Genomic DNA, 26,727 nt, shown 5'->3' with positions numbered 1-26,727 from the left:
CTGCTTTGGTGTTTGTGTTTGGTTTTCCTAGTTTGTGTGTTTCAGTAAAACCACCGGTCCCAGTCAGGACTAGTCCATCTGGAGCCCAAGTCCTGGGTGGCCGTTGTGTATGTGTGTGGTGTGTGTGTACACAGCTGAGCACTACGACACGTCCAGTCTCTGAGGTGTGTATTCTGGCACTTGAGTAAATCACACACATTATCTGATCTGACATAGTTGCTGTGGAGCAGCCAAATCATGCTGCTATCATGCCTAAGTGCAGTAATTCAGCTTTATTTTTTATGCCGTCTCTTTTTAATCAAAACCTTGTCCTGATGTTTCCGCTTAAATTTAATCACTCTTGTGATGGGTGAGCTAACTATATTATGGTGGTACTTAGCTAGAACAAAAGAATTCACTCAAGGTCTTGTTTAAGTGCTCCTGTACCCTCATGATGCCCTTCCTGCTGAATAGAGAGAGTTTTGTGTGCATGTCTATGCGTGTGCGCGCATGCTTGTGCGCTCGCACTTGCTTGCGTTCAAGTGTGATTGTGTGGATGTCAGGCATGCGTCATGCGTGGGTGCATGCGCTTGTGTACATGCCCTGCGTGGGTTTGCGTACACCACCCCCCCCCCAAATCTCCACGTTAAGCGTTATTTGGAGAACAACACAATCATGAAAGACACAAAGAGAAAGGTGTCTGTGTGTGAGCGTGAAAACAACGCAGCACTGGCCTGTACCACTTGACCCTATCGAGGGGGGTAGGGGCTGATGAGGTGGTGTGTGTGTGTGTGTGTGTGTGTGTGTGTGTGTGTGTGTGTGTGTGTGTGTGTTAGAGGGGGCGTGGAGTTGTAAACCAGGGGAGAGATAATCCTTCCAGTCATGCCCCCCCCCCCCCTTGCTTTTGCTCAAGCTCTAACGTGGTGCACTGGGCTGTCAATCACTCAACAAAGCTGTCTGTAAGGGGATTATGAACCTACGGACCCTCCCTCCGCTGCCTCACCCCTCTCTTTCTCTCTTCCTAATGCCCCCCCCCCCCCTGCTTTTTTTTTCTCCTGACCATCTCCTGCATCCTGCCCCTGTTTTTCCACCTTCAAATCTGCCTGTCACTCCCCTTGTCCACTGTCCCCTTCACAACAAAGTACATCTTTCTCCCAACACACAATTTGCTTTGCTGTTTCTGGCTTAGTTTATCTTCAGCTTTCCATCCGTCCTCTCTCTGTCCTCTGTAAGCCCTGTTTCTCTTCCCTCTCTCTCTAAAGCCGTCCTCGCTTTTTCTCTATCTTTTCGTCCCACCCGTGTGTTATTTCTCACCTAGACAAGGGACAGGTGGCTGTGAGCGAGTGAATGAATGTACGTGTGTGTGTGATTTTTGGGAGATGACAGGCGGCCCACCTACACACAAAAGAAATAACTAAATCATCGTTATTCTTCACCGTGAACATGGAGACACATCTACCTTTTAAAAGGAAATATGGCAAAGGATTGAACTTGTTTTGCATGCAAGCCTTGCCTTTTTTTTTTTTTTTTTTTACTTTGTCTTTTTCTGTGGCATAAGCCCCCTCCCAACACATGCACTGAGCTGTCATCTGGCTAAATGTCACATCTTCTATAAATGTGATGAATAGCTCGAAGTCCTATCTTATCTCTCTGTCCTTAACCATGCTGTTTTAAATCCAACCACTGCCTCAATCGACTCCTGCAGGTGGTGACAGAAAGCCCTCCACCAGCAGTCACCCTCCATTAATTTCCTGTTGTCTTCCTCCCCCCTGACTATCTTCCCATCTCCAGTATCTGTCTGTTAAATGTATGTTTACTTTAAATGTCTGTCAGTGCTCGGATGAGCTTTCACTCTTCACCTCCCCTAACAGGTTTGCTCACCTGTGGTGCTGTTCTTTATCTCTTTCTTTGCCTCTTTTTGTTTTAAACTACAGTTTCTACTTTGCATTTGTCGCCTCTCAGTCTCGCTTGTAATGTGACCAGTTGAGCCAGTGGCTCACAGTTCGTTGCAGGACGTTGACTGTTTAATCTTCCCAATCCTATGAATAATCTCACATCTTAACTGTAGCTCAGTAGGTAGCTCTGCATGGGAGAAGCAATGATTTGTGTTTGTATGTAGTGAAAAGGAGATTTAAGAGAAACATTTACAAAACCTTTAATTCAACTTCTGTCACTGTTCTCATTTTTAAGCCAGTTGTTTGATTTTTACCATTTAGAAAAATCTAAGTTTTAATAATTAAAAATTATTCCTACTTCTACAAAATATATATATTCAAGGATCCCCTCTGGACTTATTTATTTTGTCACTGGTAATTTTTTTTCTTTTCCAGAAATTCATATTCCATTTCAGTTTATCCCAAAGTTATTTTTTTCATGGTTAGACTTAGACTTCTTGTTAACAGTAATAACCCTGAAGGAGACTATGATGCACAGAGACTCAAGTTAAAAAAAAAAAAAAAAAAAAAAAACTGATTGAGAGATGGAGAGATTTAACAACCATTCATTTTGCCATTAGGAGAATGAGATTAGATGACGATGAGGAGTGAAAGTGAGGGAAGAGGGGCAGAGGGGGGGGGGGACTTAATGTGGGTGCCAGGGCTGTTATCTCGGAGGCAGTTGATGGTTTTAAAAGATGTATTATCTTGTGGATCTCATATTGGATTAAGCCTCTTTCTCTTGCATGTGTCGCACTCTTGATTGACGCTCTGATTAAAGACATCCACTGGCAGAGCTGCTGAGACAAGGAGGGAGGAAAACGGGAGCGAGAGGGCAGTGGGGGGTAAAAAAAAAAAGGGGGGGGGGGGGGGGAGCGGGCCAAAGCTTGTACTGTGTTCCTGCATTCTTCTACTACTGAGCTGTAAGCAACTGTGGCCAGTGGAGCTGTGCTGCTCCAGCATGAATATTGTTTTTCCTTGCTCAGCACAACAAAGTGGAAAAAGTCACTTTGATGACGTGCGTAGTGGCCAGTTCAAAGTGCTGTAAAGCCCAGTTTCTGCATCTCAACAGCTCACTGTGGAGGGCTCTGCTGTTCCTGCTGACAACTGCTCTGAACTAGGGCTGCAAAAAAGACATTATTTATTATTGTTGCGGCAGATATTTCGATTGCCGTATCTGTCATGTTGAGGCTTATACCAAAGTTAGTTTCTTTACATTTGGAGGTCAGGATTTTTTTTTCCGGAACACAACTAATGTTAAGACACATTTTACTTTTAGTAAAATTAGTATATTGCTTGTTCAGTCCCATAAATTCTAATCTAGAAGAAAAAAAAGATCACATTTAAAATAAAATTGGAATGTGTGGACGTGGTTAGGCCTTTCCATTTCATCAAACAGAAAGAAACTGCAGGTCATAAAGAAACCTGTCAAGTCACTGCGCTGGTCAACACACTCCTGATGGGTAACTGATGGACAACTACAGTGTGAACACTGTTCTAAGGTTTACCTCATAATCATAACAGTGTGCCCATAATGAGCTTTTAAAATCCTGTTTGCTGCCTGATCAGCCTTCAAATTCAGTTTCTTTTTAGCGCATTAAATAAATACAATAAACTCTTCCCATCGCTGCTTCACAATAAAAGCTTCCTGTTGGTTGGCCAGTGCAAAACCTAACATGAAGCAGCAGCAGGAGATGCTCTGGTTTAATTAGCTTTTACTTACAGCAGCTCAGATGCAGCCAAATGCCATCAGCGCTCACTGCTCTGATGCTGAGGTGCAAACAAAAAAAGCAGGAGTGAAGCAGAAGCCCCAAAGGACAGAGTTTCAGCTCGAATCAACAACATGGAGATACTTTTAACTCTTTCTGTAGTAACCAAATCAAAGTGCGACGCTTTTTCTATGGGACTGATCAGCGCTGGCAGAGTTGCTGTTAAGCAGGAGTACAACAGCATGTGCAGTGATGCCTTAGCAGGTTGTGGTGGGAATGTTGCGTTCGTGGCTTGGAATGCCTAGGTGGAATTAGAGTGTCTAACCCGGATCCATGGGAGGAACAGTAGGAGCATCAGCCAAAATTGGCTGGTTCCCTGAGCAAACAAGCAGTGAGAGGTGAAAGGCGAGAGGTGACAAGAGGTGTGAAGTACAATATGTTCAAGCAAAAACCTGCCGGATAAGAGCTTTAAGGAATTTCTGCCAGCGCCTCAAGAATTCTTTGGCCATAAATGGCCTGCACAGGGCCCAGAAGGTAACTTGAGCACATGAGGCACTATTAGTATTTTGCACCGGGAATTAGTCATTTACACGCTCACATTAATAATTCTTGCGCCTGACATGTCCCCATGAAATGTGGAGTTTTTGCTCCAGGTCAAGTGCTGCTATATCGCATTGGCAGAGGATAGGGGAAGGGGGAGAGAGAGGGAAGCAAGGAGCAGAGGAAGAAAAGAAAAAGGTGAAAGGAAAGACGAGAGCATCACTTATTAGAAGCATTAACCCCTTCCGCACAGCCTGTTTAATGTTACGCCTTTATCCTGCCGTTCTGCTTAAAAGGTACAAACAGAGTGGCCGAAACGATGTCTGTGTGAAAGGGAGCGCGCCAGTCTGCCGTCTGAAATCACACATGGGGGCGGCATTATGTGGCTTTGTTTGGTTCAGTGTAAACAAGCAACGGCGGCATAAAGAAGGGTCATATTAACAGCAATATAGCAGGATCTCTGTATAAAAGAGACTCTGATCTATTCGTTCTCATCTCACACCTCTGCCGTAGCACGTCCCTTTTCTCTCCCACTTCTTTTCTTAGCCACCCTCTCGCCTCTATTCTCTCCCACCCTCTCCAATTTCTGTCCCTCCACCCTTTCTTTGTTGCACTTGTATCTATCTCTTGATATTTCTCACTCTTTCCTTCTTTTATACCCCGCAGTCTCTCACCAGCAAAAAAGTTCTCATGCTCAGTTTGGTGTGCAGCCTGTCAGGCTTGCTTTGAACACACACACACACACACACACAGAGCAGCATATACTCCTATAACTCTAGCATGCAGCCAAGGGAATAATAGAATCAAGGAATACTCCGAGATAAAGCGGCAAAGGGGAGAGGGAGGGGGGGAATAAAAGGATAAAGCAGACTGAGAGGGATAGAGAGCTTCATATTATTAATTTAACTGGAGAAAGAGAAAGAGAGGGAATTTCTTTCTACCCCCACCCCTCCAACACCGCTGCTTCCATCGTGCTCTATAGTGGCAGACAATGGGAGATTGGAGCAGGAGTGGAGAGAAAGAGAGAGGTAGAGATAATCCATCCTGCTGTATAAACCATGGAGTTAACTGTTTCACATCAGCCCAGCCTGCTTTTATTCCGCGGTCATCATGCCCCTCCATCTCATTTTCTTCCATCCCTCCGCTTGCTGTTTTCATTTACTTTAACTCCTTCTTTTTTCTTCTCCTGCTCCCTCTTCATATCCATCCTCCCATCTCTCTCTCCCGTTGCTCCTCCATCTACCTCTCTGTGGGCTCTTTCCCTAATCCTCCCCCACCTACCCACCACTACCAGCCCCCCAAACATTTCTTCCAGACCTATACACTAGAATGAACGTGCACACACTCAGTCCAAAGTGTGTGTGTGTGTGTGTGTGTGTGTGTGTGTGTGGCTACATGTTTCCACACACACACATGCAGTGTTTGCAGTCCTATATGTCTGGATCACATGGCTGTCTATGATTCTGTTATGGTTGAGGATGCATGTTGGCAGTTGGCAGCGCACTTGCCTGACAAAATTTGGCAGAATATCTCCTCATCTGGCACCGGAAGAAGGAAGAGCATCCCATAGCGAGGGATTACACCGATTTATACACACACACACACACACACACACACACACACACACACACACACACACACACACATTTATTGGCACATAGCTGCACATTAAGAAATGCAAAGCCCCATGCTTTCAGCCACACATGGACTTATTTGGGTTGCTTCACTCATTCAAACACAACAATATCAGTTTCTGTAACTTTATTAGCAAGTATTACTAGTTGAAGAAAGTTTCAGTGGAGGGCCCATCGCTCAAAGGGAAAATATGCCTCTACATGTCGCTCCTCTGGGGTTAATATATTGGGGAAAGAGTAAATATTTTCCTCCGCATGCAGAGAGAAGGCAACACTTATGTTGCTGTAAAGCGAGCTGTCTCTGCAGGATGTGTCTGGTGTTGTGAGAAAGCATTCCAGCCTCTCTGCCCAACAAGAAGTGAAATGCCAATGAAATGCATTTCTATAATGGGTCTGCTGACAGTGCAGCAGCTACGAGCACTGGGAGGAAATAGTCTCCTGAAGCCTGTTACTGTAAAGTGTTTCTTTTTGTTTCAGAGGAGAAATGGAGGGGGAGGGTGGGTGGGTGCAGAGCAGGAGGGGCGGGGGAGGAGGTAGGCTGGGAGGTGCGGGGCCAGGGCCTTTTGTATGAACCTGATTGATAGGTGTGTCTGACCTTTAGCACCTCTTGAGAAATCTCTCACCTTATATTTAGTCCCCCCCAGTATCTGCTATACACACACACACACACACATGCAGACCTTTGGATGGAAACCTAATTCTGTCTTTTCTTTCACTCCTTTTCAAAAACCTCCCAATTACAGCCACTCCATTTTCCACCTCCCTTCTTCCCCCACCATCCTTTCTTAACGAGCAATCTTGTTAATGTCAAAACGCCTCTCTCTCTCTCCCTCCCTCCCTCCCTCCCTCTCTCACTCCTTTTCTCTCACTCTTTCTCTCTCCCTCTCTCTTTCTCTCTGTTTCTCCCTCTTCAATTCTTTCAGGCTTTTTGCCTGTAGAGAGAAAGAAAAGAAGAGAAAAATAATGATATAAAGACGTACAGATAGAGAAATCAAACCTCAGCTTAAAGAACAAGTGCTGGATGAGAGAGGTTCAGGGAAGGCAGAGTGTGGGCAGGGAGAAGCCAGAGCCTCCATTATAATGGCCAGACAAGTGTGTGAGATTACTGCTCTGGTTTCAGGGGGGACATAATTATATGCTGTACAGCCTGTCGGAGAGAATGAGATTGGTGGGGGGCAAGGGGGGGCTGTATTTAGTGATGCACCACTAAGAGATTGGTTAGGCGAAGGCGATGACTAAATCTGCACCGCAGTCTGGACGGTTCCAGACCTGCACACGCATGTTTGGGAGTGTGTGTGCGTGCGGGCGGCCGTGCGTGTGTGTGTGTATTCGTGGCATGAGAAATGTTAAGCCATTGAATGCTGTAAATTATTCAGAGGCTTCATGCATGGAAACGTTATAATTCCATGTCTGAGTGTGAATTACCCTCCATTTTACCCCCAGGCACATATCTCACTCTGGCCCAAGGCCTCATGGGAGATTAAAGGGAGTAAATACTATGGAAGCTGGTCCAGAATATAAACCACATGGAGCGGTCAGATATCCCAGCAGGATGTGGTTCTTCCCCAGTGCTCTGAATGGAGTCAGTTTGAATCTATCTCACTGTTCATTGTCCCAAAAATCTCCAGTGATCAAATTAAAATCCCAAAAGTTTCCACTTTGGTTTGAATCACTGCAATGCCAACTCATGGCATCTGATGCACGGTCTTTCCTGCTCGTCAGATCTTCATCTTTTGGCTGATCAATGAGAAAGTTCTTGTTTACATCCATTAAATCCGTTGTAGCTGTGGAAGAAACCTTAATCAGCATAAATATGACAGCTTAATTAACTGCACCACTCAACACTTTTAATCATCAATAATATACATAAATAATAAGAAACATAAATAATGGACAAGCAAATCAAGGAAAATAATAAATTTCACAGATTCCAGCACTGACAGTATAGCTTTTCTCTGTTTTTATCTTTGGACTAAATTTTGAACAAAATAGGCTTGTACTCTGTCAAGTGGTGTATTAATATGTTTTTTGACTAAAATGAGTTTAAATCATTTTCATTTGATAAATGAAGCGGCTCTAATGTTAATTTAATGTTAATTTTATCAGTGTCAAAGCAGCACTGGATGCCTGTAAAAAGGAAAAAATGTCTAGACTTTTCATTCAGCTTTTGTAAAACCAGCACCCTGTGGTCCCTGTGCGCAGGTCCTGGCAAATTCAGTTTTATGGCTGTTCATTAGGAGCTGCTGAGGAACATTCAGGGAGATGGACTGGAACAAACAGTTGACTTATGTTGACACGACAAGGAGGAGAGAAAGATGGGATCTCCAAACATGTAAATTACAGCATAAGACATTAAACATTGCAGGCTTTGAATTTATAGCAGAGTCTGCTCTGAATCTGCTCTGCTGTAATCTGTCGCCGACTGGAGCTGAAGTTTGGAGCAGGGCTGCAGCCAGTTTGCAGGGCGTACATGGCGCGGGTTGGCGAGTGCTGGGTGTGAGTGGGAGGTGAACTAGCATGCAGCATTAGTTCTGCTTGAGCTGATGTGTTAATTAGCCAGCCGGGTGCATAGATAATTAATGAGAATCATGATTAATGACTGTACAGTATGCATGGCTAAGGCGGAACGCGACTCACTCATAAGGCGGAAGGAGGAGAAGGATCGCTGACTATTCACCCTCAGCTGAACGCCCATCGGGTGTGTCTTTGGTGTGCATGAGTGTATGCGGGTGCAACATGTTTGCCTGTGTGTGTGTGTGTGTTTTGCCAGGCGTGGGCATTGATGCCAGTATGAGTTAGCAGGCCTGGCAGTCGGTAGGCCTAACAACAGACTGCAGCGGGTCAGGGGGGCATTTAACACTTCTAAACACACTGGCAGCGCTGCCCAGTGATGCCAGATCAGAAAGAGGACCTCACACTCAGATCAACAGTGTAATGAGGGACATGAAAATTGACCTGGTGTTGTTCTGCAGTTTTTTGGTTACATAGCAAAAAAAAAAAAAAAAATCAAGTCTTTAAGGTGCAACCTGTTTGAAAAGCTGATCCAGTTTTTTACAGCAGCAATGAAAAGCTTTTTCTATACTTATTTTTCAGAATCAAATTATTTTTCCCAATTAATTACTAATACATGGAAAGATTCTACAAAGCTTAAATCATGAAAAGAAAAATCTTATAAATGTAGATCTACTTGAAACAGATTGAAATATTTCTGCTGTATCACATAATTAATTTTTTTTAAACAGAAATTACTTCAAAGCAAAGTAATTTTGTAGTTCAAAATGAACGATAAATAAATACTAGTTCAAACATCAGCCTGTTTAAGCACTTAAATTGAGTATCTATAATTCCAAGTGTAAACACTATAGGCTGATAAAGACCTAATCATCAGATCCAAAGCCAAAAATAGGGTCTAGATGGACCTTTAGTGTCAAGAGGACTCAGGAACTAAATGCCCGATCAGAGAATTACTGAAGATATATTAATCATCACTAATCACTAAACAAAATGAAACATAACCCTTTATTGCAGCCCTGCTAATTGAATATTGTGCCTTTGGAATGGCAGTCAGTCATTGTTAATCCAGGCTGACAAATTTCCACAAAGGAGACGTGAAATATTACATTTAATCTGGTAGAATAACCTCATCTTGCATATTAAGCAATTTCTAAAATCTTATCTTTAAAATCTGCGCAATAGTGCAGCCAGACAAGACAACTGAATGAAATTAATTTCCACTTAAACACAGCCCAGGTAACATTCTTCAGATTTTTATTGAGTTTGGAGACCGAACTGAAGTGATCTTATGGATCAGTGAGTGGAGCTTGGCACCGGCGAGGGTTCACTTTCCAGCTGTGCGACATTACGTTTGGATAATAAGGTAAATGCGTGTTTGGCTGATAGAAGTGTGAACGAAATGGCAAACACAGCAGTCTGAGTCAGGTAGAATGCACAGAACAAGCCTAGAATGGAGCTATAATGCCAAGTGATGCATTTGTTTATCTGCAATTTGTCCGCTATGAATGCTAACTCGGCAGTGACATCACTGCCCGTGGCGAGAGGTGGTTTGACCGCTGACCGCACGCACAATTGAGGGCTTGACCTCCCATTGGTGCGTCCTGCAACATATGATACAATCTCACCCAATGAGGCTGGGGCTTGGGAACACACTGGGAGGAGGGTTAGAGGGGTGACATACCACTACTCGGCCTGTATGTGTGTTTGTGTTAATCTGCTTTGTCTGGTTGGATGCACCATCAGCACTCAAGCGTGACCCTTAACGTCTAACCTCAAATAAGGGAGGTAGGGCCCCCAGCTCTCACCCCCTCCCCACACGCACACATCCCAAATATACAGCTAGACTCCTGCTAACAGAGGTTGGCTGTTGAGGTCTAATGAGATCATGGCATGCAGTGGTGTTTGTATATGTACTTATGCATAAGTCTGGATGGATGGAGAAGATGAGCAGGTTGAGAGAGGAGAGAAGAGAAGGAGGAACAGTGTGTTCTGCACTTTCCCTCTCCTCTTTCTGATGAGGAGACAAATGACTATTGTCATCTAAGAGATGCTGGAAAAAGCAGCTCACGCTCACGCTCCCTTTGTCTTCTGGCTCTGTGTTTGAGAAAGGATGACAAAGGCCATTTTCATGCTCGGCGTCTATCTCTGTCACCTCCTCCTCCCTGTCCTCCTCCTCCTTCCCCTCTCTCTGCACTCACTTTTAAACCTCTGTCCTCCAGGCTGCCCTCCTCTCTTTGTCTTCCTTCATTCTTTCATGCTGAGCCTGCCATCTTTAGTCACGCCTTTGCCTTTTTCTTTCTTTTTCCCTTTCCCCTGCTATGTCACCGCGTCCTTGCCTTCAACCCTTCCCTCCTTCATCTCCCCCCCATCTCTTCCCCATCCATCCATATCACCCTTTCGCTTTTCCACCACTCATCCTTTCACCTGCCACACTCATCTGCCAGGGTTTGGCCTAATTATTCCTCACTCATCTTTTCTCCATCCAGTCTTGCTACGATTTTCTCCCCCCTGACTCCTTCACTCACTCACACACACACACACACCTGTAAATCAGCGCGACAGCATCTTTCATCCATCACTCGTTCTCTTCACCACTCATCTCGAAGCTCTGCATTTCAGTTCCTCCCAAAAAAATGTTTTGCCTTCTTTCACCTTCGCACAAACTTACAGAAGTACTCAACTCTCCGTGTTTTTCTCTAATTCTGTGTTTGCTCTCCTTTTCCGTTCTTGTTCTGCCTCTCCATATCTGATGTTGCACCTGTTTATGCGCTGGCTGCTCCTCTTTCTCACCATCTTCCTCTCACTTTTAGCTGTCAATCAACAAGTCACTAAGGCTTCTTTCTTTGCCAAGACTATAAACATGCACCCAATTTGAACCAGTTGCACTCAATCCAATTTAAGTCTTTGAAGACAGAAGAGTGTTGCAATCCAGAGATTTGGGTGGCTGTAGAGGGAGATGTTCACGTGGAGAAGCAAAGAGAAGGGAAAAAGTTTTTCTTTTTCTCCTTCTTTTCCTTGCCTTGCTCGTTTCTTCTTCTCCTTTTTTTTTTTTTTGTCAGCTCTCCGGTCTCTCTGGAGTTCCCCTGAAACAAAGGGAGGAAGAAAACAGTATTTTTAGATCCTTTCATTTTTCATTACCATAATGATTTGGGCTTTGTAGAATCTTTTCATGTATATTTGACTGTGTTTGTGTTTGTGTGTGTTCAACAGGGTGTGCAGGGTGTTTCTTTTGCTGCACTGCTGCTCTCCCCGCTCGGGAGCCCAGAGGTTGAAAAAGAGAGCATGCACACTCACACACTCTGCAAATCAGTCATACTCATCCCCAGCCGTGCCTCCTGTCTATTTATTCCTCGATTCATCCGATTCTTTATTTATTTTACACGCTGCTTCCTAATGCAAATAGGTTTTTCTGCTCCCCACTGAACTGTGGGAGCAGCATGGGACCTGGATCATGTGTTTCTGTGTGTGTGCGTGCGTGCGTGCGTGCAAGTGAGAAAGTGAATGTGTGTGCATGTGGGAGGATGGGTGAGAGTTTATATGTGTGTGTGTCTGTGGGACCCAGTGAGTAATAGAGCCAAAGTCCTTATCTGTCACCAGAGAGCTGCCTGGCTCTCTCTCAGCTGTCAATCATCCAGCCCTAGAGACAAACACTCTGCTTCAAACACTATGAGAGGCAGAGAGAGAGAGAGAGAGAGAGAGGATGAGGATGAGGATGAGGTATGGATGAAGTAAAAAAGGGAGCTGGCGGGAGGTGGGGAGGGAAGGAGCGGTGAAAAGAAGAAGGGGGAGTAAAAGATGGAAGGAAAGCGAAGTGCAGCAGGAGGAGGCAGGTGTGGAGGGACAGGAGGGGAGTGAAGGACAAAAGGATAGAAGTTGTGATAAAAGTGAAGGAAAAAAAAAGGAGGGGGGGGTTGTTATTGCAACGCCTCTGTTGTGTGTTCTTCAGGCCCTGCAGGTAAATGGGAAATGGAACTTTCAAACACTTCACCTGCATGAATTAGACAGGCCCTTTAAAAATACCCGGGTGGCTTTTGCAAAAGCCACTCTGTAGAAGATAAAGTGGGAGAGAAGTGGGAGAGAAGCACACACACGGACGGGCTCAAGCACACACCCACACGTTGTCGAGCGTGTTCACATTCGCACGCACACACTCTGCCAAAACTATCAACTCTAAAATATTGGCATGACACACTTCAGCATCCTGACAGCAATGAATAGGATTTTTGATGACCTGGAGCTTTTCTCTTTCAACATTAGTGTGCATGTCCTCACATACAACTGTATTGATGTGTGTCTGTTTGCAGTTGAAGCAGATGTCAGCTAGCCCCGGACCCTGTCTGTCCTACTTTCATGAACACATCCCTCCCTCCCCATCTGCTCTGACTCTACTGTAGTGGTGGGCTAACTGTTGATTTTACCACGGGGCATGACAAGCCCTGGGTTGGGCTGGGGCTGCCACTCCAGCACTTTTCCCTAAGCCTTTAAAGCTTCCTTCAACCCGAGAACGGGTAGATCTTGTGAGGGGGGTGGAGATTGGAGTGCCAAAGAGGAGGGGGGAAAAGAGAGGCAGCAGCAAAGGGTTTGAGCCCCAAATCGCTTCAAGATGCGTTCCACTGGAGTCAGAGTAGCTGAAAGTCTGGGAGTCGGGTAGCTCTCAGAGCCAGTGGGGGAACCGAATGCAAGCCAGGTTCCCATTTCGAATGGTGGATTAAGCACTGCTGCAGATACTAAAGACCCCTGTTGGGATACAGACAGCAAGCACACACATCCTTGGAATCCTCATGAAGACTTTCTATGGGATATAATATCTCCCCCTAATGTAAACTAACCCCATCCTTAACTTAAACATGTAGCTGTTTCTTATAGAAATTGAAAAAAAAAATAAAAAAAAATAAATAAATAATAATATTTTGGGAAACGATTTTATTTGCTTTCTTGTAAAAACTTAGATGAGAAAATTGATACCAGTGTTGAATCTTTACAGAATATATGTAGTGAGAAGAAGTTTATCTTAGTTTAGCATTAAGACATGAAAAGGGCAAAACTTAAGACTAAATGTAAAAGTTTTCCAAGTGGTTATATGCTGAATTATTTCTTGGTCGTACCTTCATAATTAGCGTGCTGGTATATGACTGGAATCTGCTCTTACTGGCCTTCCCTTTGCCTAAATGTTACCATGCTATCTGAGGGCTCATCAAATGTGCACAATGCACCACTGAAAATAGTTAATGTACAAACATGGCATTATTCAAAAACGTCAAAAAAATAACGGATATAATAGATTAACACAAACATGCAACAATAAATCATGAGTGCTCACACACTCAGGATCTTGGTAAAAGCAGATATGTCCCAAAGGTGCTGCATACTTGGTGGCCCCTAGGGGCCCCCTATGGATTACACTGCTCTCCCAACACTGTGGCCTGACTGCGCTTTAGTCAAGTCACCTCAAGCTAAAGTTTCAGACTCCCTGCAGCCCTTGGCCCGTTCAGAGCAAAGTTGATCCTCCACAGACACACTAAGGTGAAGAGGGTTCCCTTGAGAGAACGCGTACATGCATGAGCAGATATGTATGCCCTCAAACACACACACACACACACACAAGGGGGAGCTTCAGAAATGTACGTGACCCGAACTATGGCAGGTCAGCATCCTACCTCACTCTTTTACTCCCAGAAGGACAACGCTTGGATAGTAGTGTGTGTGTGTGTGTGTGTGTGTGTGTGTGTGTGTCATAAAGAATGAACATGAGCCACTGCATGCATTATAACCTTAATTCCTCCAGAGCTGTGGCTGACCTAATTAAATTAGTGAAGTAGTTGGACTGGATGAGTTGAAGCTCAAAGACTTGTCACACACCACCTGCCACTATCCATGTATGTGTGTGTATACATGTGTCATGCTCAGCTATATGTTTGAACACACTAAAGACCTCAATTGGAGTTAAATGTTGTGTTTAGCTTATGCATGTGTGTTTCTCAAGGGCCCCCTTCAGCCTCTGAGGGGTTCACATGTGTAGATGTATCCATTTTGGGGGGCTCTCAATCTCCTCCTCTCTCCCTCTCACACAGACACACACACACAGCTGTCAGGACCGGCAGTGCTCTATCACCAAACACCTCCACTAGACCGCCTTAATGGGACCAATCCAGACTGCTGCAAATCATCCAGAGTACATGCTGAAAACAGGGGCAGACTGAGTGGGGGAGGGGGGGGTGGGCAGGTAAGAGGAAAAGAGATACAGGAGCAGGAAGAAAGAGGGGTTCGAGACACAGCTCAGAAGTGAGGACTAAAAAAATAGGGAAGGGGAGCTGTGCAGCAACAAGGAGGGGTCAGAAGTACCATATTTTAGTCTCGTGTGATCACCCTGGGTAACGCTCCGCTGCTCTGTGGAACAGATCCCCTCAGTTTTGGACTCAAAACGTCTCCACTGTGCCTTCATGTCTGCTGGTTAGTGGAAGCTATTAGGCTAATTTTCAGATAGAAACGTGGACCAACTTTGGTAAGAAATTAAAATTTCTTCAAGGAGGAAAACAAAGTGCAACGATTTAGCCTTCAGCTTTAGAATGCTCTAGCTTAAGAAAAATAAGGTTTTTCTCTCAAATTATTGTAAATTCAATACATATAGTCAGACAATGGATTAATCAATAATGACAACCACAGAGAAAAAAGTCACGTCACCATTGATTTTGTAATTAATGTAATATTCCTGTCAAATAGAAAAGGACCTTAAGGATTTAATATAAATATAATAAATGAAGACCTTAATTTAAAATAGTTGTTTCAAAGTTTGTCCCTGAAACACCCGAAGCGCAACAAATGTGAATAAATTGCAACTTTCATGGCTAATGGTTATATCTATTTGTTTTTGCCTTGTTCCCTTCATGTACGACTAACAAACTCAATCAGAGAAAAGCTGCTAGCAAAGGAGATGAGATGTGATTGGCTGGGACAAAAGTAAGATGGTGATGAAATTTACAGGTGGCGAAATGAGAAATAAAGCAAAGTGGGAGACTCGGTGCGACACAGCTGAGTGAATATAGAGCAGAGTCTAGAACTCACTTGTATTGAATGTTTTAAGGAGTCAAAAGAAGCAGCGAACAAAACTTCTGAGCTGGAGATGCAGGAGCAGGAACATGAAAAAAAAAAAAAAACAGGAACAAGCATGCAAATGAGAAAGATGAGGGGGGGAAAAAAAGAGAAGGAGATGTTTGAGAAAAGTTTCAGTTGACCTGAATATGGCTGCGTTGTTCAGCTGTGTTCAAAGAGGAGAAGTCTTTCTCCGTAGTTTGTTAGTTAGTTCTAGTTTCTCTTTATGGTGCAGCTACAAGTTTTGGCTTAATGTGATTCGCTCATCTGGTGCATTGTATCATATGGGATATATTGAACGCGGCAGGAGAACAGCAACAAGGGAGATGAAGGATGTGTGCGCGCGTGTGTTTATAGGAGAAGATAAACAAACCGCGCGTCTCTCAGCGTGTGTCTATGTGCTCTTTGCAAATGCCAAGGCATCCAGCGCGTCTCCATCCCGTTTCTCTGTGGTTATTCTGGTTGTGATATGTACTGGATGTGACACCAGCACTGCGGCATTCTGGACTGCCTCCGGACAGGAAGGGGGGGGGGGTGTCTGTGTGAGTGTGTCTGTGTGAGTGTGTGTGTGGTGATGACAAGGACACGGTTACCTTCAAAGTCCCATGATGCCAACTAACTATTCAAACAAGCCTCTGCATCCCTACCTGCTGACTGCCACCTCCCGTCTTTGTCTCTCTCCTAGGCCTCGTCATTGTCGCTCTACCTATCTCCACACCACCTCCTCTCTCTTTCATCCCCACCTCTCTCTCGCCCCCCTGCCTCTCTCTCATTACCTCTCTCAACATATGGTGACTATTACTACTGCTGTCGTTTCTCACCACCAACAGTCATGCAGGCCTTCCAGTGCTCGCTGACTTTATATCAACCTTGTGTCCTCTCCTTGTTCACACTGCTCCTCACAGATGGCTTCTCATTCTTTCTCGTCTCTTTGTCCATTTTAGCCGCTGAATACCCAGTATCCTACTTTTTTCATGGTTCTATTACAAGGTGTAAAGCAACATTACTCAAGTTTCGTAATGCTGCAGTTAGACATCCACACATTTAACAAAGACATTCGCATTAGTTCAAAATGGTGTCCTCTCAACCTGATCAATGGGAAGCCAGTCTCGACTCTTCTTTTAAATCTATTTTATCTTTGTAGCTCTCAGATATTCACCAGTCAGTCTGACCTTTTTCTGCAGTTTGGTGCCCAGCAGGTGTTTTGTTTATACTCATTTGATCGATGCAACAATATCAATAACTGCAGCTTTAAGGTTGGAATGATAAAAATTCAGAAATACATTTCACTGTGTATTATCATAACCTTTTCAGTGTTTCAAACCTTCATGTCTGTATTTTTAGGGCTGCATTATTACATCATTTCTAGTTTTATTGAAACTACTTTCCCTACTACTACTTTTTTACACTAAGTTTGGCTGCACAGCAGGACGGTGGGCGATTAGGAGAATGCATTTTTGTCACACTGCAGAAGAATGTTGATCAAATTGTCATTGTCATTAACAGAAGCAGCTTTTTCCAATGAAAGTAATGCCTAATTTTACAAACCATTGCTTTGAATCGGAAAACCCAGCTTGTGCCCCTCTTTTTCTCTGTCCCCATCGAACTCACATCCATTTCACCATTTCATCCATAATAGAAATGTTCAGAGGTATCTGGGCCATGTGTTCTAGAGAGACTCAAACTCCCATCAATTTACATTATAGCTCTCCCTTTACCCCTCTCTGTCTCTTCCTAACCCTTCTGTCTCCTTCCATCTCATACAAATGGGTCGCTATCTCTCTGCACTTCTATATACACAGTCAAAGACCACTTTCTGCAGCTCTTCTCCAGGGTATATGGTTCTTTAATGAAGACAGTAATAATGATTATGGATATTTTAAAATGGTCTGTCTGCCCTTTTACACTGACTGAAGCTGCGGTATCAGCATGCGAAAGCTTCTGTGAGATAATGCAGGATTTCAAATCAATTATGAGCATCGATTATTAATTCCTCGGACAATTCACGGTGAAAAATATTGTGACAAAGCTAATACAGGAATTAGGTCATTTGCTTTCGCTTGAGAGTGACTGAAAGCAATGGGAAACAAGGTTCTTTATGGAACAGTTTAATACTCTGAGTTTCAAGAATGTTACATGACGCTATATAAAAACAGACACACGGGATTAATACAGCAATAATGTATATGACCTCACACATTGATACAGCTACAGAAAATAATGGCATTTTTCTTGATGTGAGGCCTCTAGTTAGACTTGAAAGGGTTCAAATGGTCTTCCTTGTGCATTGGCAAAGTTACTTTCTATTACAAAAGTGATCAAAGATAAGGTTAAGATAAAAGAACAGTGTATGGGTGAAATTTAAAAGCACTTATGTAAAACTGTGAGATAGAGCGGCAGGCAGAAGATGCAGATGAGACAGGCCAGTACGATGAAGCTGGAAGTGTGGATTTGTGTTTTATATGCTCCTGACCATATGTTTTACATTATATCGACCTAGTGTTTCTGGGCTACATGGTTTACAAAGTTACTGATTGCTAAGGCAGAACAGTGGAAAGCGATAGCCACTGCAGTTGCCTCCCCATGTGGCCACTCTGCAAGAAATGTCCATCACAGCAAGTGATTTAATCTAGTACAGAGGCCTGGAATAATATTTTTCTTCAAGTAGGTAAAGCAGTTGGTCAGTAGAGGGAAATAATTGTACTTTTCCAGATTTTTACAAGAATTTTCCTCATAACAGAGCTACCATTTTTTTTAAATTTCTTTCAAGGTTTTAACACTTATTTAACATTATTTAGGTGGGGAAGTTTCAAAATGAAATTAAAGTGTGTGGGAACAAAGTTGCTAATGATGCAGAATTGGCTGGACGTTTCATTTGTGTCTTTAGGAGAGAGTTTTAAAGCCTCTGAGTGTGTTTAAGTGACACGTTGAAAATTGAGGTTTTCCTGTGTGTGTGTGTGTGTGTCTGTATTTGCTCGTTGTGGCAATCTTGGGAAGCACCTCCCTGCCAAATGAGACCCGGCGGATTTACTTTAGACAGCTACTAGATGGCCTGCAGGTGTTGTAGCTCAGCGTTTGTGTGTGTGTGCGAGAGCACATTTGTTGTATGTATTCCTCCCATAGCCAATCAGTTTGCTCCTCCTTCGTTTGCGTGCTCCCCTGCCGTGTGTCTGACAGCGTGTGTACATTAAAGGAAGTGGTTGAGGGAGGGGCCTTGGGGGGGCCTTCTGTGTGTGATTATGGTGTGTATACCATGAGATTAGTGCAGACAGCTTTATGCACAGGACCTGCCATAAATCCCCACCACAGAACCAAATACCACCATCGTTTATTATTCCCTAATTGATCGGTCCTTTGCTGTCTCTTTTCTGTGCCTGCACCAGGTTGTGGTTAGCTCAAGGACAACCCCCCCTCCAGAGGATGGAATAGGTCAAAGTGTCAGGGAGTTTCAAATAAATCCAACACGCTGATTTCATTTCAGCTCACTTTGTGTTCTTCGCCAGCATCAGTGTCCTTCCCTCTCCCCTTTATTTGCCCTGGACTTTATTTGAACACATTTTTGCAGTTGCAATCTGTCTGGCTTCTTGTTCTCTCTTTGTCCTTATGTGTTTGTTATGATGTTTTAGCACTTTGAATCCCACCTCCCTCTCTCATCTCTCGCCTTGTTCTCTCCATTTTGGTGTTTTTGCTTTTTTTTTTTTTTTTTTTAATCTCGCAGACTCCGCACTCCCTCACCAGCCTCCGCTCCATATTCTTGTGTTCTCCCACACACACACACACACACTTGCATATACACATTTCCTTGCCCCCCCCCCCCCAAGCCCCCTTTCCCCAGCTGCACCTGTGTGCCCAGCACTGGTCCGGACATGGCTCGGGTTGCCTTTGTGGAATCTGGGAAATGTTCGAGCCGTCCAATATGCCACCCAAAGCAAGTACAATGGCAGACAACATGCAGATGGACATGAGAAAAGAGAAACACACAGTCCGTGAGAAGGCACTTTTAAATGTTCATCGTAATCACATGATATCCAATTCCTTGTTTTTGGATTTTATTGGAAGTTCAATATTGGTCGCAAACCTTCTCATAAAGGTGTAGAATGTTGAAATCCTAACAACTGAAGTGAAAGAGTAGAAGGGAGGGGGTGTAAGGGCTCAGGGGGGAGGCGAAAGGGTGAGAAGCAGGAGGTGTAAGAGGTCTGGGGAGAGGTCAGCAAGACCGACACTTGAGTCTTCTCTCCTCGGCTCAGGGGTCATGGCGGGGCAATGCTTGGGTTGAGAAAATGATGTTTCTGCCCTCATAAAAGGGCTGCGGAGAAGAAAAGAGAGTAAAGGACCTCGTCTCTTCCCGACCCCTCCTCCTCCTCTTTCTCATCTCCCCCCTCGGTGTCACCTCTGGCCTTCTTCAACCAGCCCCCTCCCTCCACACCATGTTTCAAAGTGTGGCCACATGAATGGTTCTATTGTTAGTTGCTGAGAAAAAGGGAAGGAGAGAGAGGGAGAGTGGACAGTGAAAGAGGTGAAGGAGGAAAAAAGACACTCAAAGACAGAGAGAGAATGCCTCTCTGAGCAAAATGTGTCTAAAGAGAAAAGAGTAATGGGAAACCATAATGCTGCTGAGGGCTGTGTCTGAACAGGATGATTTATTTAGATGTGGTCACAGCTGAACTCTATAAAGTTGTTTAAAAGTTCACTTTCCTCTCCACTCTTTTCCAACAGGAGACTCAAGCTGTCCAGATTTTAAAGTGGATTTAATATCAGTTAGGTGTGTGATTGTGTATCCCTGAGTGTTTGAATACAGATCAGGTTTGTTGACACTGAGGATGACACACAGAGAACAGGGAGGCTGTGTAGTCTCAGATACACACACTCTGTTTATCGCTTTAATACATGATTAGTCTGAGACAAGGTCCCACACACACACACACACACACACACACACACACACACACAATGGGTTAACCTGGGTCAACTGCCCAACTGACACTGTGAACATGGCATCCATCAGGAAAATTTACTTCTGTCACAAGACTGTGCAGTTTCTTCCTTCCGTCCTTCCTGTCTTTATGTTTCTCTTTTTTGCCTGTCCCTCCTACTTTCTCACCTTATATTTATAGGTTTTCGCCTTCTGTGGAGTGTTTTCCCTTTGTCCTTATGTTTCCTTTCTGCTTGTTCACCACATCTCTTTGTTGTTGCCTCATACTTTGTCTGACATGTTCAATATTTTTTCCACACTCTCTCTCTCTTCAAGTTCACTGATTTCTCCCTCTCTCTGTCTTTTTTCTGAGTACTGCACCTGCCCAGTGGCATTTTACTTTACCACTCAAACTCCCTCTCTCCCCATCTCTCTTCCTCTGTGTGTGTGTGCGTGCATGCGTGTGCGCGCGCCAATGAGTGGGTATTTGCGTGTGCACGTTTTCACTGCCATTCTGCATTGCAGCCTGACTGTGACTCAGGGTACCATCAGATACCACTCAGATAATGTGTCATGCAGGTGCTAAAGGTGCTTGTTTGTGTGTGTGTGTGTGTGTGTGTGTGTGTGTGTGTGTGTGTGTGTATGTGTGCGTTAGTGGGTGTCAGTTTAGGGAAAAGCTAAATTTGTGTATTTGGATGTGGGTGGATGTGTTTGGGCAAAGCTTTTGTGTTTGGAAGGAGGGCATTTGTATGGGCCTCTGTGTGTGTGTGTGTGTTGAAGAGATTTTTCTGTTGTGGTTGTTGCTGCAGAAGCCCCAGGAACCACAACCATGTTTACAGTTCATACTATAAATGGTGCTAATGCAGGACTGTGCTCGCCTGTGTGAGAGCGACAGGAAGGTGAGGGTGTGTGCATGTGCGCCTGTGTGCATGTGTACGTGTACTTGTTGAGTGACGCTGAGTACCTACCTCTCCAATCTAAGCACAGCCTGATAACCCCGAGTGACCCGGGTAATGAGAAGTGGAACAGTGACTTCCTCACAGGCCTCTGGGCCTGCCTGAACTGAACCTCCTCCACCATTGAGTCTGCATTCTCAAGTTCCCCTCTGTGTGCGCCGCCAGCCAAACATACCAGCGGATAAAGCTCACAGCTCAATTTACTGCAGGTGAAAGGCTGTTAGCTCGCAGTGCTAGGAGGCAGATGTAGCCTGCATAGAAGTGAACGATGTGTTCAGAAAGCTCCACATGCAACAAAAGAGGCTTGTGAAGTCCCTCTCTCTCTTTCTGTTGATGCTCTAATAATTTGCTGTATGTTGTGTAACCACAATGTTGTCATTTATCGCGTACTGTTGCTTTTACAAGCATGCACTTTGCTTTAGCTTTACATAACAGAAAAATAAATCGGGTTACTATTTGTTTCAGCCATAATTTCTTTGCAAAGGTCATTATTTAGCATTCTGATTTTAACATTTTGCTTAAAAAAAAAACAAAAAAAAACCAAACCCTGCAGTTTGTATTATGAATAGTGTTGAACTTTATTTAGGTAAGTGGTTCTAAAACTACTTCCCTGTTAGGAGATGTGGCGCCATGACTGGAGGGGTGGGGGTGTGGGGGTCATGCATGACCTGGAGGAAAACAGTAGAACCAGCTCGTTCATATGGGAACAAAGACACTGATCTGATATCAGCTGAAGACAGGTTAGCTTCCTTGGCAGTTTGGTCACTTGAATTACAATTGTACATATGAATATCAGCCGTGTAATGTTCATTATGAATCTGAAAAGAAAAGATGAAGTCTGAGCAAAAAAATCCTTGATAGCGTCACGCCATCCTAGTTTGGGTTGAAAAAGCGTCGTATTTAACTGATGGCCGTTATTTAAAACGGTCAGATTTTTTTCAAGCTGTGAGCACTCTTCCTTTTCCTACCTCATCTAGATACCCTGGTTATTCCTTGCTGCTGTAATGTGAAAATTTCCCCACTCATGGACTAATAAATGATAACTTTGTTGGAATAGAACTCTTTTGAAACACTACTTTGATTTGCACAAGTATAACTAATGAAAAATACATTAGCATCCTTTTGTTGCAACCTAACATTGTATAAAAAAAAAAAAGAAAGAAAGAAAGAAAGATAAACACCAATTTAACATGTTTGTACCTGAAAGGCAGACAGAATTGTTTACTGAATGAATGTTGTCGCTGATGTGACATCAGGGGGTTTGTTTCATCCATTTCATTTAATCCTTTATTTTTATGAAACAGTGCAATTAAACCAAAAACTACTCAGGCTGTTGGTGCTTTGTGATCCCGTATTGTTTATTTGTAATGGTCAAACAGTTGTCTGACAGCAGAACAGAGAGAATAATTAACAGGTTGGAGCGCTGCGACCTCCAGGTGTTCATGCTGTGAACAGCAACAGCTTCTGAGTCAGAGGTAACAGAAAATGGGCTTCTTAACATTACAAGCATCACCCTCCCCCAACACACACACACACACACACACACACACGCACCAGTTTCACTTAACATTCTGTAAGGATCCTTTTTATCTGTCACAGCTATAAACACTTTTCTTTCTTTCTATCAGTAGCTGCATTTATTTCAAGTGGAGATAAAATCACTGCGGATGTGCATGGACTGCTCTCTGTTTTCCGTCTGTTAGCCAAGCATGCTAGCATGGAGTCAAAGTTAAAGTTATCATCAGCATCAGGAGCAAAAATTGATAACTGCCAGTATTAGGCTTTGTCAGTGAGAGATGGCCCTGGGCTGTGAGGGGAATGACAGAGTTGGAGCCATTTGTGGAGTTTCTGCTCTTTTTCATGTTCTCTCCTCTGATGCGTTCCCACTACAGTGAGCCGTCACACCACAGCGCCGTTATGTCAGCGCAGACCTGTCCAATCTGAGTATGGAGTTAATTTCACGTTCTATGCTAACTATGATCTCCACCCCTCTTTACTGTTTACTCCAGGAAAGCAATTTAACAAGATTAGGACCATATAGCATGAAAGCTGTCCACTGAAAGCCAGGAAAACGTATAATGTCGACAACAAGCAGACTGGGTTGAACTAAAGCAGGGTTAGGGTTAGGGTTAGGGTTTGAACTAATGCAGCAGAATTGCTTTAGACTGCAGGTTTCCAGTAGATGTCAGGTGTCAAATCGTCAGTGAGGCCGTAAACATGCAAACTGTGCGTCCCTCATACCAGAGGACAGACGGCAAGACAGCGAATTAGCAAAGTAATTAACCGTGCATTCCTGAGATGTGCCATTGGCAGCTTTGGTTCTGCTGATTTGAAGTGATCTTGCCAATGTCTTTCTCTGTGGCCACAGCTTTCATAATATATGTAGAAAAAAAGAAAATGAACTCCGCAAGGAAATTTGTGTTGGAAAGAATTGAGTCGTTATTATCTAGCTCGCCTTCATATGCCTTTCTACTTTCATTCTCCCCTCTGTTTATAATAACACATTTGTTCTGTGCGGCCTCAGACAAATACCACACCTGTATTGTCATGTGTATTATTATTCCTGCTTCTACTTTTGTGTGGTGGCTATTTCATGCATATATATATATATATATATATATATATATATATATGGGCTGGAGGTTTTCACTCAAATATTCTGAACACAGGGTCATTTCTGTGCGGTGGTTCACAGGGAAAAAAAACAGAAATGAATGTTTTTCATTTGGCTGCAGATTGGTGGTTATTTTCCTCATGTGGCTCATCAACTTGTGGTTAGAATTTCTCTACTTTTTTTTTTTTTTTTCCTCCACCACTTCTCGGGGTCAGCAGGGGATTGCGTGAGCTTGTGTGGTAAAAAGTATTTGTGCAGTTGACTGCACAGCGATTCCTCCGTAAAGGCACCTGTTTCCGACAAAGGAGGGAAAATAATAATGCAGAAGCAGGAAAAAGAAAGGCAACGGACCCATCTGTTACTCATTCAACAGCAAGGACAGGTGGCTCTGAGCTGCTTTATGATGTTGTTGCAGGAAGCACAAGACTTTGATTAATGATTTTCTGTCTTTCTCTCCCTTGTGTCTCTCCTGCGTCCAGGTTCAGGGATGATAAGGGCTACGTTCTGTACCCTCAGATCGGGGACCGGCTGGACCTCATCTGCCCTCCGCTGGACACCGTCAGGTCCACGCCCGAGTACGAGTTCTACAAGCTCTACCTTGTGTCATCGCGGGAGCAGGCAGATCGCTGTGAGGTAATGGGCGCGCCCAACATAGTGCTCACCTGTGACGAACCCACCCGCGAGCGCCGCTTCACCATCAAGTTCCAGGAGTTCTCGCCCAACCTGTGGGGCCACGAGTTCAAGAGCATGCATGACTATTACATCATTGGTGAGTGGAGGACACAGAACACACAGGAGATTAGGGGATGAAGAGACTCTGTGTGTGTTCATGGGCGTGTGCTAAGTTTATTGCAGTATGGGGGGGGTGATGAGGGGGTTGTTATGATTGCTTGACTGATTTCTGATTGTGCCTGAGTGTGTTTGTTTATTTCCGTGATGATGGCGATGATTGGGTGGGTGTGTTCAGAGTAATTAGGTTTGAAGATTGTGTATGTGCCATCGGGTCCCTGAGTGGGTACAGTGCAGGACAAAAAATGACCAGATGAGCATGCGGCTTTCAGCACATTATTTTCCAAACCTTGCCCTCATTGTCATGAAAAATCACTTCCTGCTGCATGTCCGTCTTTCCAGCTTGGATTTTGTGTCGAAGGAAATATGATTACACATGTGCTTCAATTTTATTTGTGTCTGTGTGTCATTGCTATGTCTTTGTCGTGCTTGGCTGCTGTGTTGTCCCCAGGCCTGTTTATTGTTTCTGCCATCCTTGCGGTGACTGTAAATAGTGAGGAGCAGCTTGTTTTGGTTTATTCAGTGGGTTTGTTTGGAGTTGCACTGTGTGAAGGCCTGATGGGGTCATCAAGGTGAGCCAGGCCAAACATTTGTATCAGATGGAACAATCTGCAAGAAAAAGGTTGCGTCAGTTGAAACCTCTGGGTTGTTTTTAAATACAGACTAAGAGCCGAGAGCAGTCCGCATTCATGCACACAATACGCACTCAAGAGACTCGCACACTGCCACGCATGTATACACACACTCTCACACGAGCACAAGTTTCCAATACAAACACAAGCACAGTGAAACCACCTCAGGAGTGAGAGATTGAGCAGAATAGACAAAGAGAGAGAAAGAGGGTGAGAGAGACCCTGTTTGATTCCCATAGCTCTCCTCCCACGCACCTGCGAGCTCTATTCACTCAGGTGTGCAAATGCTCTTTTCATTTCTTTTCATCTGTGTGTGGAAAAAAAGAAAAAAAAACCACTAAAAATGAGGGAAGGAGTGGAGCCAGGAGGAGCAGGAAGCTGGGACAGAGATGGAGAGACAGACAAAGATAGAAGGAGACAAAGAGAATATAAGATCTCTCGAAGTCTGTGAAGTCCCGCATGTCTCATTGTTTTCTATATTTGTTCGCCCATTTCAGGCAGGCTTGCTTTTTTGCTATCAGCCCCCGTACTGAGTATGTTTGTGAAGAGAGGTGAGGCACTGGGCATATTTCTCCTGCACCTTGTAGCATTATCAGCATACAAGTATTTTTTCTCCGATTAGATACGTAGAGGGGAGATAGCATGTGGTGGTTCAGTACCGCTCACACACGTGTGTGCATATTAGTGTATTGTACACCCAAGAGCCCCATGATAAAAGAATTTTGGCCTGATAAGTCGTGAGGAAAATTAATGCAACATGATACCAGATTCAGTGATCTGACAGATGTTGAACAGCAGAACCTGAACAGCCATCAAACACCTGCAGGATACATTTAACAGGCTCCCATATTGCTCAGTGAAACATCTCTTGGTTTAAAACACGTTAATGTGCATGTGTTGACAGATTGGCTTTTTGTGTATATTTATATCAGTGTTGTGAAATTATCCCACTGTGCTGATGATTGTTTGAATTACTCTCTGGCCTTGATTCATCACTGGGAAGCATTAACATGCAGCCATCTATAGCACAGTTAAGTACATTGGTGTAACATTAACAGTCTTTTACAGGCCAGTAAGTTCCCAGTGAAATTCCTTTTATAGAGCTTCAGCACTTTGCACAGTCCCCATCTTTAGGCATGACGGTTTTGATGATGTCCATAATCAGAATTCACTTAAACACATGACTTTTACTGCGAAGCCAGGTCTCACAGCAGCACGCCAGTTTCACACTTGTCACCTGTGCACTGTAGCTTTAAGGGACTGACTGATGGCTTTCATCTCGGGCACCTCCCAAATTAGTTAAAATGACCAGAGTTCAAAATCCTAATCTTACATGATTGCCCAGGTAATGATTATGTGTCAAACACACCCAGCCGAGCGCAGACAGCCTCCAAAGTACCTCTAACTTGAATTTCACGGTAAAGT

The 26,727-nt window shown here is 44.0% G+C and overlaps 1 protein-coding gene across 2 annotated transcripts in view; it reads left to right on the top strand.

Annotated features, from left to right (window-relative positions):
• The window catches only part of efnb3b (ephrin-B3b), a 70,558-nt gene that overhangs the window by 11,678 nt on the left and 32,153 nt on the right, over positions 1 to 26,727 (top strand). For both annotated transcript variants that reach the window (XM_029526236.1, XM_029526235.1), the window contains exon 2: positions 24,361 to 24,650. In XM_029526236.1, coding sequence (XP_029382096.1) covers positions 24,361 to 24,650 — 290 coding nt within the window. The remainder of the gene's footprint in view (positions 1 to 24,360; positions 24,651 to 26,727) is intronic.

Source organism: Echeneis naucrates, chromosome 18 (assembly GCF_900963305.1).
Source record: "Echeneis naucrates chromosome 18, fEcheNa1.1, whole genome shotgun sequence".
Classification (NCBI taxonomy): Eukaryota; Metazoa; Chordata; class Actinopteri; order Carangiformes; family Echeneidae; genus Echeneis; species Echeneis naucrates.
This window is presented reverse-complemented; position numbering and strand designations above follow the sequence as displayed.